Genomic DNA, 13,432 nt, shown 5'->3' on the forward strand with positions numbered 1-13,432 from the left:
ACGAGAGGCGGGGCGCGCGACGCCGCACGCACGGTGAGGGCAGGGAAGGCGGCGGCTCGCGCCTCCCGCGCCCACCGGAGCGGGGGCAGCCGGCGGGGCGGGGCCGCGGCCCGGCTGCACCAAGGTAAACCGGGGGAGGGGGGGAAGGCGGGCGTACACGCGGGGAGGGCGGAGGGAGGGGAGAGGCCGGAGGCGCTCGCGGTGGGCTCACCCCCCTCTGCTTCGCTCGTTGGTTCCGCCCGGCTGCGGGGGCAGGGCCGCCCCGGCCGCCAGGGGGTGCAAGGGCGCCTGTCCCGGCAGCGCCTTCTCGTGGCTGCGCGGCTCCAGCCCGTGGAGGGGCGGCAGCGCCATCTTGACAGCGGCGGCGGCCGTGGGGGCGCCCGGCATGGGCAGCGCTCAGTGACCCTCAGTGCTCAGTGACCCACAGGGCTCAGTGCCCCACAGCGCTCAGTGCCCCACAGCGCTCAGTGACCCACAGGGCTCAGTGCCCGCAGCGCTCAGTGCCCCACAGGGCTCAGTGACCCTCAGTGCCCACAGGGCTCAGTGCCCCACAGCGCTCAGTGCCCCACAGCGCTCAGTGCCCCACAGGGCTCAGTGACCCACAGGGCTCAGTGACCCTCAGTGCCCACAGGGCTCAGTGCCCCACAGCGCTCAGTGCCCCACAGGGCTCAGTGACCCACAGGGCTCAGTGCCCCACAGGGCTCAGTGACCCACAGGGCTCAGTGACCCTCAGTGCCCACAGGGCTCAGTGACCCTCAGTGCCCACAGGGCTCAGTGACCCACAGCGCTCAGTGCCCACAGGGCTCAGTGACCCACAGGGCTCAGTGCCCGCAGCGCTCAGTGCCCCACAGCGCTCAGTGACCCACAGCCCGCAGTGCCCCACAGGGCTCAGTGCCCCACAGCGCTCAGTGACCCACAGGGCTCAGTGACCCACAGGGCTCAGTGCCCCACAGGGCTCAGTGACCCACAGGGCTCAGTGACCCTCAGTGCCCACAGGGCTCAGTGACCCTCAGTGCCCACAGGGCTCAGTGACCCACAGCGCTCAGTGCCCACAGGGCTCAGTGACCCACAGGGCTCAGTGCCCGCAGCGCTCAGTGCCCCACAGCGCTCAGTGACCCACAGCCCGCAGTGCCCCACAGGGCTCAGTGCCCCACAGCGCTCAGTGACCCACAGGGCTCAGTGACCCTCAGTGCCCACAGGGCTCAGTGCCCCACAGCGCTCATTGACCCACAGCCCGCAGTGACCCACAGCCCTCAGTGCCCACAGGGCTCAGTGACCCACAGGGCTCAGTGCCCCACAGCCCGCAGTGACCCACAGCCTGCAGTGCCCACAGGGCTCAGTGCCCCACAGCCCTCAGTGCCCACAGCGCTCAGTGACCCACAGGGCTCAGTGACCCTCAGTGCCCACAGGGCTCAGTGACCCACAGCGCTCAGTGCCCACAGCCTGCAGTGCCCCACAGCCCTCAGTGCCCCACAGCGCTCAGTGACCCACAGGGCTCAGTGCCCCACAGCGCTCAGTGCCCCACAGCCCGCAGTGCCCCACAGCCCGCAGTGACCCACAGCCTGCAGTGCCCACAGGGCTCAGTGCCCCACAGCGCTCAGTGACCCACAGCGCTCAGTGACCCACAGGGCTCAGTGACCCACAGCGCTCAGTGACCCACAGGGCTCAGTGACCCTCAGTGCCCACAGGGCTCAGTGCCCCACAGCGCTCAGTGACCCACAGGGCTCAGTGACCCACAGCGCTCAGTGCCCACAGCCTGCAGTGCCCCACAGCGCTCAGTGCCCACAGCCTGCAGTGCCCCACAGCGCTCAGTGACCCACAGCGCTCAGTGACCCACAGGGCTCAGTGACCCTCAGTGCCCACAGCGCTCAGTGACCCACAGCGCTTAGTGCCCACAGGAGGAGAAGGCAGCGTCTTAAGCTGTGCCAAGGGAGGTTTAGATTGGACACTAGGAAGAACTTCATGGAAAAGGGCATTAGACATGGGAATGGGCTGCCCAGTTTGGTGGTGGAGTCACCATCCCTGGAGGTGTTTAAGGAAAGACTGGACGCAGCACTCAGTGCCATGGTCTGGTTGACAAGGTGGTGTTTGGTTGCAGATTGGACTCGATGGGCTCAGAGGTCTTTCCCAACTCGCCTGGTTCTGTGTCCCGTAGCCCTTCATCCCACAGCCCTGCTGTGGTTCTCAAATAGCAACCAAAAATCATGTCTATCAATGAGTTTCATTGAGTGACCCTCAGAATGAAGTTAGAAAAGGGTCAGGGAAGTCAGAGTGGATTTTGTCTCTGCTAGCATTAATATTTATACCTGTTCTTAAGCTTGGGAGTGTTTCCAATGCTGGGAAATATTTCTATTCATGCATTCAGTTGCATTTGGCTGGAAGCCAAGGTATGAATAAGGTGCATAAATCTATACTGGAGCTTGTGTCCATGTTGTTATATTTCTGTATGCTTCTATATTATATAAGCAAGGCCATCCAAGGATAGCTGAGAATTCATTTTCTCTGCTAAATTTCTTGCACTGCATTAAAATCTTTCTCTGCTTGTAAGTAACAGAGAACTAAACACACAGGAGGAGAAAATGGTATGAAAGCATAAACAACAGAGTTGTTGACAAGACTAGAGACAAGTTCATATTGCTTTAGATTTTACCTGGACACTGTGTGCTTTTCATGAGAAAACTAAGTAAAGCAATTTTTTTGTTTGTTTCCCTTCCCCCTTCCCACAGTCTAAGTCAGCATTTCTGTTCTTGCTGAGGCTCCTGTACAGGAGGCACTCCCAGAGCAAGAGTCTGTATGTCCTACTAAAATTAGATAATGCCTCGACCACCTCAGACCAAGAGAATAAAAACTCAGTGATCAAAAGGAACTAGTTAAGGGTTTCCACTTTCATTTATTCAAGTGAAAAGAATGTTGTAGATCCTAATTTTGTGCAAATTGGCTTATTTGAACTGACATAGGAAACAGTGATAAAATCCATGTCCTTGCTTTTACTATTTAATTATATTCTCTTTGCATGCAGTTTGATTTTTCTGATCAAAAGACTGGTCCATATGCAAGAGCAAGCTTAAAAGAGATCCAAGTTCAGTCGGAAATCTGAGGCACAGATAGAACAGCAGAGTTCCCATCCCAGTTGATGAACAATGTGAGTGCAATTGACTTAGGGAGTCTGGTGCAGAGGTGTAGATCAGGGTTTCAGATCACTTTAGTTTGCCAGCAGAAAGACACTGGCATGACAAAATCCTAAACCCTGTGAAAGTCACTCTGCTTTCAGATACTATTACTGAATATCTTGATTCAGTAGCTTCATTCTTTTTCACCAAATCTGCATATATTTGTGATTGCAGCTTGTAGATGGAAACAGTGAGAAATAAATCTTTGAGTCAAATTGATGGGAATGTCTGGAAGTTTACAGGCTTGTGTCACTGGTAGAAATGAGGATGTAACACCATCATGGAAGAATTCGTGATCTTTCATTCTAGTCACTTTTCACCATGTGGAGATGGAATACTTTAGCTGTGATCGATGCTTTGCTATGATTTGGTTTTTTCTGAATCTCAAAAAAAAGTTATGAATGTTCCATCAAGAATGAAAATCAAATGAAGTTTTCACTTTGCCAGGTACATACGGCAGCCACGTGTGGTCAGCGTTTGCAGGGTGCTGTCACAGGCCGCTGAGTCACTGATTTGAGTAAAAGAAGACAAAATTACTTTTGTGGAAAATAGATTTTGAAACTTACTTAATATTGCTGGAAGGCATGTGACCTACCCAGCTATCACAGGAATCTGTGACCCCTTCTCTGCCCCCTGTGCCACAGAACTCATTGTCTCAGTTGTTGTCCCTCAAGGAAATGACAGCCCAAATCCACTGCTGCCTTAGGAACCACAGGCTCATTTTGGCAGACTTGCATGAAAGGTGAATATGGATTACTGACCTCTCGTTGCTGTGGAGAGCTCTGAAAGGAATGATTGATTATCTGCTGCATTAGCAGCAGGAGAGAGACTGCAGGTCACTTTTTAGCTAAGTGGCATCATTTAGCTCTTTAAAAACCCCCAGATATATGAACTTTTCTGCATCTATTTAAATAAACGTTAGCCAAAGAGTGCATTTGAAAATAGCAGCTATGGATTGGGATACAGGGAGGATTGTCTTACGGGCACACAGTATGGAACATGGTGGTGTTCCCTACTACAGTGTTGATACACCAGGGTCTTGAACGACAGAATTTACTTCCATAGCAGAGATGTGACCACAGCTTAATTTGGAAGGCAGTCAGCCCAGCAGTTTGTCACTGTGTCTTTAGACTCCTTGCCACTAGCAAACCAGCTGTCAAATAGAAGTTGTATTGCTCCTAAAGAAAACATTTTACATCTGAGAAGTTCAAAGCTGCCTTTTCACATTATTTCATGCAGGGTTTTGTTCCCCACCACCCCTGAGCAAATCCAGTTTCAGCACCAGCGCTAGGTGTGTGTTACTAACGTGTGGCCCAGTTAGCTGGGATCTGAAAGAAGAGATCAATTGTTTTAAAATACCCTTTTTTTTCCATGGGCTCTTCCTTTCACCCTTTATTTTCTAAAACTCTCTATGTACTCACTGCTGGCAGATTTTATGCTTAAAGTGAGTGGCTAATGCTTGACTTGAGAAGAAAGGATGAAATAAAATAGGCTTACAGCTTCAGCAAAGGAGCTGGGCAGAGGAGGAGGGTGCTGGACATGCGTTCCCAGCCAAGCATCCCTCGCTGGAAAGCACCTGTGATTTAGCTGCTCCTGGATCTGCAGTCAGTCTTGGTGCAGCCTGACTTCTGTCCAAGCTGTGCTTTGACACTGCACTGTTGGGGTCATTGTATAGTGCAGTTGGCAGATTCCTTTTATTATTTTTATATGAACGTTTAATTTAAATTCTAGACAAGCCTGCAAATAGTAAAATAAGACTGCTGTTTCATTGATTATTCAGATTATTGAACTTTTGCGTCAACCATCTAAAAATCCAAAGGAATGTTTGTTTCCTGAAAGAAAAACTTCCTGCTTTTTATAGTCTAAGGGACTATTTGTTTTAATTAACAGTGAAAAAACTTTGCATCTTCACCCTGCAGTAAGTCATTAACTGCTCAAATCTCCTTCGGAGTTTGGAGGCAATGGGATGTTTCAGGTGCTGGATGTGCGCACGGGTAGGAGGGGTTTGCGTGGAGACCGAGGGAGCGTTACCAGCCTGCGCCGTCGGGCTCTGCCCCAGCCTCCAGCTGGGCTTGTTTGGGAGGCAGCGCTTGGCTTCCCTCCACAGCCCCGGTTCCGACACTGGGCTCCAAACTGCGATCCCGCTTTTCCCCACTGACTCGGCTGTGCGGACACACCTACCTTTGACCTCTCCTGGTTTGCTTTGTGGCAGTAAACACCCGAAATTTGCTCAGCTAATACAATAGCCCTGTACTTTTTGACAGAAACGCCTGTGGTTAACCTCTGTGGGCTGCATTCTGCACTAAAATGAAGGGTGGTAGAAGTTAAACAATGGGTGTGACTACCACAAGATGGGTGTTAGTGGGAAAGTGGTGTAACATCCACTTAGCATTCCAGAGATGTGAAATATAATTATGATTTAAATGCCAAAGATGTAAGTTGCAAGATGAGTAACTACAAGGACATGAAAGCCTCCCTTATCTTCCTTTCTATCCCACTCAGAATCATTTTGCACACCCACAAAACTAATACAAGTAGTGTCACTTGATGAAATTATACCTGATACATGACTTGTACCATCACTTACATTTCTGTCAGTGTGGGCTCTGTTTATACCAAAGGAAAAATTCCAATCTCATTTACAACATTTTAAGTTGGAAGTAATTCTGCTCTCAGTGGAATTACTCCCTATTTATACTCCCACTCAGATCAGAATCTGACCCAGGCTTTGAATTCTGTCTTATTTGCTCTCAGCCTTTCCTGTCATTGACAGAGGTCCTTGATCTGTAAAGGGCTCCTCATAGCTTCATTTATGTATCTTTGCAGAAATGGCTTATGAGCAGGTCTGTAATGTTAAGAATTGTTGACTAAATGAGCCCTGGGAGCAGCTGGTTGCCGAGTATACAGGAATAGCTGCTTCATGTCTTTTACATCATCCAGCATACGTGGGAAGGAGAGCAAGAATGCAGAAGTGCAGCCCATGCCTAGATGGGGGGCTACACAGTTCTGTAGCAATTCCAGCATGGAGAAGTTAAAGAACAAAAGAGTAACTTGTAGGGGGGGGGGGAGTGGAAGCAACTAGTGGGGGAAATAATTGTTGGTTCTAAACTTTTCAATAAAATCTTTATATTGGTATGTTTAAAATCCAAGGTCAGCTCTGAACAGAGGGCATGTGCTGTCCCAAGTTGTTACCTTAGTAATTGTCTGATGCATAGATCAGAATTGAAATCTGTATTTTAAACATTTAAACATACCCCGGCATTGTTCCTTTTATTTTCTTTATAGATTACATTAAAACCTAAGCTGTTACCAGCTTCTCAGAGGTGACACCTTCAGATCAAAACAGAGGGGTGAGGCCAGGATTTGGGACTCAGCTTGGTGCTAGGTTAACGCCTGTAACTGAACTGTTTCTTTTCTGTACAAAATATGCACCTAACAGGGGGACGCAGTGATTTGTCAGATACATGTTCACCTGTGCCTTCGTGTCTGACTGATTTCATTGCCTGAAATGAGCTCTAGAGTGGATAAAGCAAAGCACTTACTCCAAAGTGTTTGATGAGCTGAGACTACCTCATTATATTATTGTGGAATTTATTTCCTAGAAATACCATAAACATTTACTAGAAGTACTTTCTGCTGTGTAGGAAGAATAATTTCCTATCTGGGGGAAAAATATATGATTGGTTAAACATGTTAAGATACAAACAGCAACACAAAAATGTTCTCTCTTAAGAATCAGAGGAAAACAGTTCTTGAAACCACGAAAGGTCTTTAGATCACAGCAACAGTTAAAGCTAGGATTTCTAATGAAAAAGAACCATGAGCCAAATCCTGTGTTCAGGTTAGTATCTGTCATTCCAGCTTTGGTGAGGGAAAAAGGGTGTGAGTGTCTGGAGCCACAGGAGGCCTGTTCTGGCCACTGTACTGGAGGCAGCAGCTCGAGAACAGTACAGCCTGAGACGCCTTTGGCTCAAGCCCCTCTTCTACAACCCAGAATTCAGGAATTGCCACAGACTGCAGGGATTTGAGCCATAGCACACTGCCAAACTTCCCACGGTAGTTTGGGTGCTGCATTAGGAAGCAGCTTTTCCTCATGGCCAGGAGAGCGCTCCCTCCAGAGGGAAGGTGAGGCTGTCTGAATTACTCTGCTCCAAACTGTCCATTCCCAGCACACGGGTCTGATTTCAGGGTAGATTCACCCACAGTAATTAGAGCTCCAGGCTGGCAAATGGATCCTGATAGTCAGATAATGTCCTGTCCCTGACACTTGTTCCTCATTGCGTCCATGTTCTTACTTGGCAGTGCTGCTGCACCTTCCTTTGGGACAGTAAGGTACCTTTGACAGCTGCAGTGCCCCTTCTGTTAATTTAATTCATGGCAGAAATGTTGTTATCCAGAAGTGGATTTGTCTCAGGGATATTTGTGGTCTGTCATGAAATAGTGTAACCACTTATATGATAAAATACTCATTTACATAAAACAAGAATAAATTTCATTCTTTCTTCTGACAAATAGTCTTATCACACCTGGAGGCTGATTCAGTGGGCTCAGCAGGTACACAGCTCTCTGAAAATAAAGACATTCAGAACTTTTCTAAATCCACTGTTAGTCTGCCTCTCCTGAGTGCTTAGATAAAATAGCTTTCATCACCTTTTCATCACATCAGACTCCAGCTGAATCATTACTGCCTACTGTCATGGTATCACAAATAAGCTTCTCAGCCCCTGAAGCCTGTACAAGTTTTCAGCAATGTTGTGGTGGTTTTATCATGTATTTCATTCACAGATTTGCAAAGATAGGGTCAGCATTGGTACAACAATGTCTCAGGAAGGGGGATGCGTAGAGTTTCGGTGACTTGCCCAATGTCTGTTGCAAAACGTGAGTGAAACAGAACCCAGGCATTCTTGTAGCAGCCTTGATTCAGCAAAGCACTAAACCAAGTGCTTAACTTTAAGCAAGAGCTCAAGTTGTTTGAATGGAGACGGATTTAAGTATCTGTATAAATACTTTGCTGGACTGAGTCTTCAGCTTTCAACAGCTAATTATTGTTTACAGCTATTTCAGGGGTTTTTCATATAGCTCAGCATGTCTTTGGATGGCGGAAATATTTTTAAACTAATTTAATGGTGTGAAAAAACGTCCTGCTTGCTGGCCTTTTGGCATCTCAGATGTTCATGCATATGTTGGGGGTTTGTCTTGTCTTTATAGATGACACCAGCAACTCGACAAGAAGTTCTTGGCCTTTACCGCAAGGTTTTGCAAATAGCCAAAACCTGGCAGTCGGCATCAGGACAGATAGAGGAAACCATGAGAGAGAAAGAGTACATAAGAAATGAAGCCAGAACGTTATTCCGAAAAAACAAAAATGTGAGTGTCCTTATGGTTTTGAATTTCCGAATGACTCTTCTCTTGCTCTTAGCACTCTGTGGTTGGATGTTAAGATAGGAATATAAGGCTTGAATTCCCAAAATTTCATTCACCTTAAATGCTGGCATATTTGGGTTACAGTTTAAATTTCATCCCTGAGAAAACTCAAACCATTTCAGCTCTTCATTAACTACTGTAGAAGTCTAAAAGGTCTTTTTTCAGTAAAAAAGTGCCAAGAAAAAATGAAATTCCAAAGATACTGCCTGTGTAATTGAAGCAGCTTTTGATCTTTACAAAGTTAGCTAAGTGTATCATTACCCATGCAATGGCAAACAGAGCTCAGCAGCTTCTTTTTTTCTTCTCAAAGCAGCAATTATTGGCACTTCTTTTAAAAGAAGCACTTTAATTTTTTTCTTAAGGAAGAAATTTCAAACCCTGGTAATCAAAGGCCCTTCTTGTAATTCAAGATCACAGCACTTATTTATATCCCATACTGGTCTGGGACTAAATTGAAGTAATGCAAAATCAAAAAAATGAATTTAAGTCATAATTCACACCACATTTCTGACTTCAGAGGGAGTTTCTGGATAGGATGATAACAGAATGTACACCAAGCAGTGTCTTTCCTTTCTCCTCTAGTGACTTTGCAGAGTGAAAAATCGGTGAGTGTGGTTTTTTCATAGATGTAGTAGTAGTTTACATGTGTATTGTCTTTTTACAGAGAAAATACCATGTTTGGGTAAAAAACTCCATCTTTAGCCTCAGTCCTGACAGCCTCTGGGCCTTAACATTCAGCACCATCAAGCCCAGAACTGTTGAGTCAAGGAAATATCAATGTTACCTTTTATGGATGTGAAAAATAGAATCATTGTATCCTTGGCATTGCCAAAATAAGCTAAGGAAAGCCACGTGCTGTGCATCATTTACACTTGAGCTTCCAATTGCTAATTACTGTACTCGTATAAAACGCTTGTTTGTATGATTGTAGGTAACAGATCCAAAGCTGATTAAGCAGTGCATGGAAGAATGTGAGGCAAGAATAGAAATTGGACTTCACTATAACATCCCCTACCCGAGACCTGTGAGTATAAATACAAAGTCTTCACTGATACCCACTGAGCTTTCCCTGTACAACAAAACCATCAGTTTACATCACTCTCACTGCACTGCATTTTTAGATGAGTTGGCATTTAAATGTGTACTAAAGCAGAGCCAAATGTACATTGAGATGTTCTCTTTCACTGTAAAGTGGAGGATTTCTTCTCAAAACAAGGAGTCAAAGCCTAAATGGAGTTTCATGAGCTAAATTCCCAAGGCCTCTGAATATTTAGCCAGTCTTCTCTGACCGATGAATATAGAAATCTCTACTGCTGCTTTAGTCAGTGCTTGTACTACTATTTGCACCTAAACACCCATCTTGCAGGATGACAGCCTCAGCAACAGTAACACCTGACTGCCACCACCTACATTTTTCAGTCATTTAGGGGGGTTACAGCTGCATGATTCCCATGAACAATCTTATGAAATATAAAGACTTTGTCAATCAAAGGAAGAGTCTGTCACCTATTGCTCCTTCTGCTTATGGAGTCAATGACATTGATTGTGCATTTTAATGTGCCATATATATAATCATGAGAGTAAGAAGGCAGGCTTTCAATACATACAGTTTGGAGTTATTTTGTGACTTGTTAAGTAGGTATGAATAAATCACATAGTGATTCAAGACATCTACTCAAGAATTTTTAGGGTTTCTAGTTCTTACTCTTCTGGAACATTGTCAGCAAACCTATTTCATTAAGTATCATTGCAGTCTGATATCAAACTACAAAACAAAGTTACTAAGGCCTAGCATATCTAGGATTTTATTAAGGCCTAAAATGTATAGGATTTTAATAAACACAAAAATTAGGGCCTGAAAGTTACACCACTCCTCAGAGAGTGCTCCGCCTAGAAATCTAATAACCCGGCTTGAGACAATAGAGTTACCCTCTCCAAAGTGTGAAGAAATTATTTAAAACTCAGTGAAACTTAGTTTGTATACATGCTGCCTTTTTCTTCCCAATATGCACCTAACTGGTGGGATTTTCTTTTCCAGATCCATCTGCCTCCCATGGGCCTTGCCCATAAACAAGGCCGTACATTGCGACACCAGGAAAAGTTAAGGAAGATTTCTAAGCCAATATACCTGAAATCCCATGATGAAGTTTCATAACCCACCCTTTAAGCTGTGCTGTGTAATCACATCCTTTAAGCTGTGAACTGCAATCCAGGTGATTTGTGTGCACAACTGTGAATGGTGTGGTCACTTGCTCACACATTTCCTGAGGCCAAAAAGCCAACTGATCCATTATGTATGATGGATAAGGTTGCTCTAGTATTTATTACATTTCAACCACTGACTTGTCAATAAAAGTAACACTTTTTTAAGGAGGTGTGATACAAAGATTACTTTGACATTAGGACAAACTGCAGCAGGATTTCAAACTCTGTTCATCTGTAGCAGCGTTCTCTGGTGGTTTGAGGATTCTGTGAGCTCGGCTGTGACTCAAGACAGTGCCTTGTGTAAGGTCAGCCAAAATCAAGGCAGTCTGGGAGAGTCAAGCAGACCCAGTTCCTCCAGAGCTTCTGAATGCCAGTGGGAATACAGTCACTGCACCATGCAGCTGCTCTCCTTCCTCTCTGGTCCCTGCTCTGCCTGCTGTCCCTGGAGGAGAGTTCCATAGTACCCTTATGGGGAAGTTTTGTTTCTGAATGGACAGTAGCAAAGAGAAAGCAGAAATGCCACTACTCTTCCTCCTTTTTGCAAACTGCAGAGGAGTGGCCTAGAGCCTCTATGTCAGCATTTTTCCCCCTTCCTTTGGAGAGGGTGTGGATGTGAAATGCAAAGTTTGGAATGCCATTACACAACTCTGAGTGAAACATTCCAGTGTTGGCTTCCTCAGGTTCCCATGTATGGACTGGTTGAAAACTCTCGCTTCAGGGTATCACTATGGGAACAAGCTTAGGATGCTTTGGTGTCCTCACTGTGTGTTTTCACATGGTCAGCTTTTCAGCATAATCAGCACACTGGCTTTCTCAACAATTATTTTAATTTTAGTGTTAGGTTTTAACTCTTACATTATGGACAGAACCCCAACTTTAGTAAAAGAAAGTATCTCCAAGTCTCCTAAGTTTGAAGGGTATTTCTCTTTCACAGGTGCCTCATGAATGGAAGTAAAGTGAAATTAATTTTCCTTTCATGGGCTACCAGTTGTTTTGGCTCCCTTTCAGTCCTTTGATTTTACCAGGCTGTTGACACATTCTCTTCAGGGAAGTTAGGGGAGCCCTCCGTCCTTCAGGCTGGAAGTACCAGTGAGACCAAGCTTGGACAAGAGCCACACTGTACTGGACACTACCTAAGCAGAGTCCTCAGCACTTTAAGGACAACCTATTCCAGCCTGACAATAATAGTGGCAAAAGAAAGCAAATTTGAAACAGGCATTTGTGTATTTCCTTTTACAGTGGGAGAAATCAATGAAATCTCATTTCTGAGCTCACCAACTCATTTAAAACTCTCCAAGCTCTAATAAACAATGACAAATAAATAATTCCTGTCTACTTGAAAAGTAAGTTAGAACTGTTCCTGTGCAGAACAGACTGACAGTCCCTCCCCCTGGAATGCACTTATAAGAGTGAAAAAAGTACAAGCAGATGAGAAAGTACAAGAAAATAAGAAGAGTGAATCAGTATGACAGGTACTGGCTGGCCCAGTTTCTCACTACCATTTATGGCTCCGGTCCACAAAGGTCTCTATTCCCATATAATTATTTCCTGGGAATGCCTCATGTGGGAAGTAACCAGTAAAACGCCATTGTTCTGTCAGTGGGAGCTTTGCAAATTTACTGCTGCCAGGAAGACACAAAACAGAACTCCTTTAGCCTAGGAAAAGGGGGATTACATAAAAAAAAGCGAAAGAAAATATTAACATGATTGCACACACTACTTAATTCTTCAGAGAAAAAAGTCTAAATACAGGCTCCCTACCCTAATCCTGATACACCAGTGTAAGGATGCGTCAGCTGAGCCCAACCAAAACGTGCAGAGCCAAGGGGTTTGAATGGAAGCTTAAGCTCACTGTTTGTCATTAAACTAGCATTTGAGTTTTTTGAATTGCTAAAGTGCATGTGACTAATGAAGGTACTGATGCTCTGACACATCAGGTGAATAAACAGCCATGGAAATGAGCAGTCTAAATTTACTGTCTGTGTTATAGGCACAACTCTTTCCTAAGCATATACATAGATTATTTCAAAAGAACAGCCCTAAAATTACAGAAGATTTACACCAAACTGAAATAACAACAGGAGTTTCAGTTTACATCTGAAGGAAAATGCAAAGAAGCAACTTTAAAAAGGTTCAAGTACTCTCAAGTAACTCAAATGAGTATCCAGTTGCTTAACTGAGAAACCAGCAAGTAACAGCATCAAATTATCTGAGATGCCTTAAAATGCTACACAGCCTAATAATTCTTCAGAGTAAGTGTTTGAAAAATTACTAACTGGTGCTTCATTCTCTTTACTCTTCATCACCAGAAGGCAGACTGAAATTTGTTAAAACTTCAGGCTGTTCAGCTAAAGAAAGGATTAGATCAGCTCTTTTTTCAAGTCTGGAGAGCAAAACCTTTCTTTCACAGCTTAAGTTAAAGTTGCTATGGAAAGGAGAATCTGCCTTAACTAGAATCCTTTGTTTTTGGAGGTCAAACTGGCAAACTACCATTTTGAGGGAGTTTCATTAAAAAAATTCATCTGCAACTCAGTCCAGCAAGTAGGCAGACATCTCAACTGGTACTCTTGTATTAGATGCCAAGGCCCATATAACTCCTGTCAAGAAGTATCCCAATGATTGCACAATATGTC

The 13,432-nt window shown here is 45.2% G+C and overlaps 1 protein-coding gene across 1 annotated transcript; it reads left to right on the forward strand.

Annotated features, from left to right (window-relative positions):
* The first annotated feature begins 6 nt into the window (after positions 1 to 6).
* Positions 7 to 12,760, forward strand: LYRM1 (LYR motif containing 1). Its single transcript, XM_032125875.1, has 4 exons — positions 7 to 124; positions 8,379 to 8,537; positions 9,526 to 9,618; positions 10,633 to 12,760. Exons 2-4 carry the CDS (start codon positions 8,379 to 8,381, stop codon positions 10,747 to 10,749), a joined length of 369 nt encoding a protein of 122 aa, XP_031981766.1. The 5' UTR covers positions 7 to 124; the 3' UTR covers positions 10,750 to 12,760.
* The last annotated feature ends 672 nt before the right edge of the window (positions 12,761 to 13,432 follow it).

The sequence above is a fragment of the Corvus moneduloides genome, chromosome 16 (assembly GCF_009650955.1).
Source record: "Corvus moneduloides isolate bCorMon1 chromosome 16, bCorMon1.pri, whole genome shotgun sequence".
Lineage (NCBI taxonomy): Eukaryota > Metazoa > Chordata > Aves > Passeriformes > Corvidae > Corvus > Corvus moneduloides.

Bases quoted from the DNA above. Each gene is read 5' to 3' on its own strand.
- LYRM1 (XM_032125875.1), top strand. From the start codon at position 8,379: ATGACACCAGCAACTCGACAAGAAGTTCTTGGCCTTTACCGCAAGGTT. The intron at 8,538-9,525 runs GTGAGTGTCCTT...GTATGATTGTAG, and splicing joins TATTCCGAAAAAACAAAAAT to GTAACAGATCCAAAGCTGAT. The intron at 9,619-10,632 runs GTGAGTATAAAT...TTTCTTTTCCAG, and splicing joins ACATCCCCTACCCGAGACCT to ATCCATCTGCCTCCCATGGG.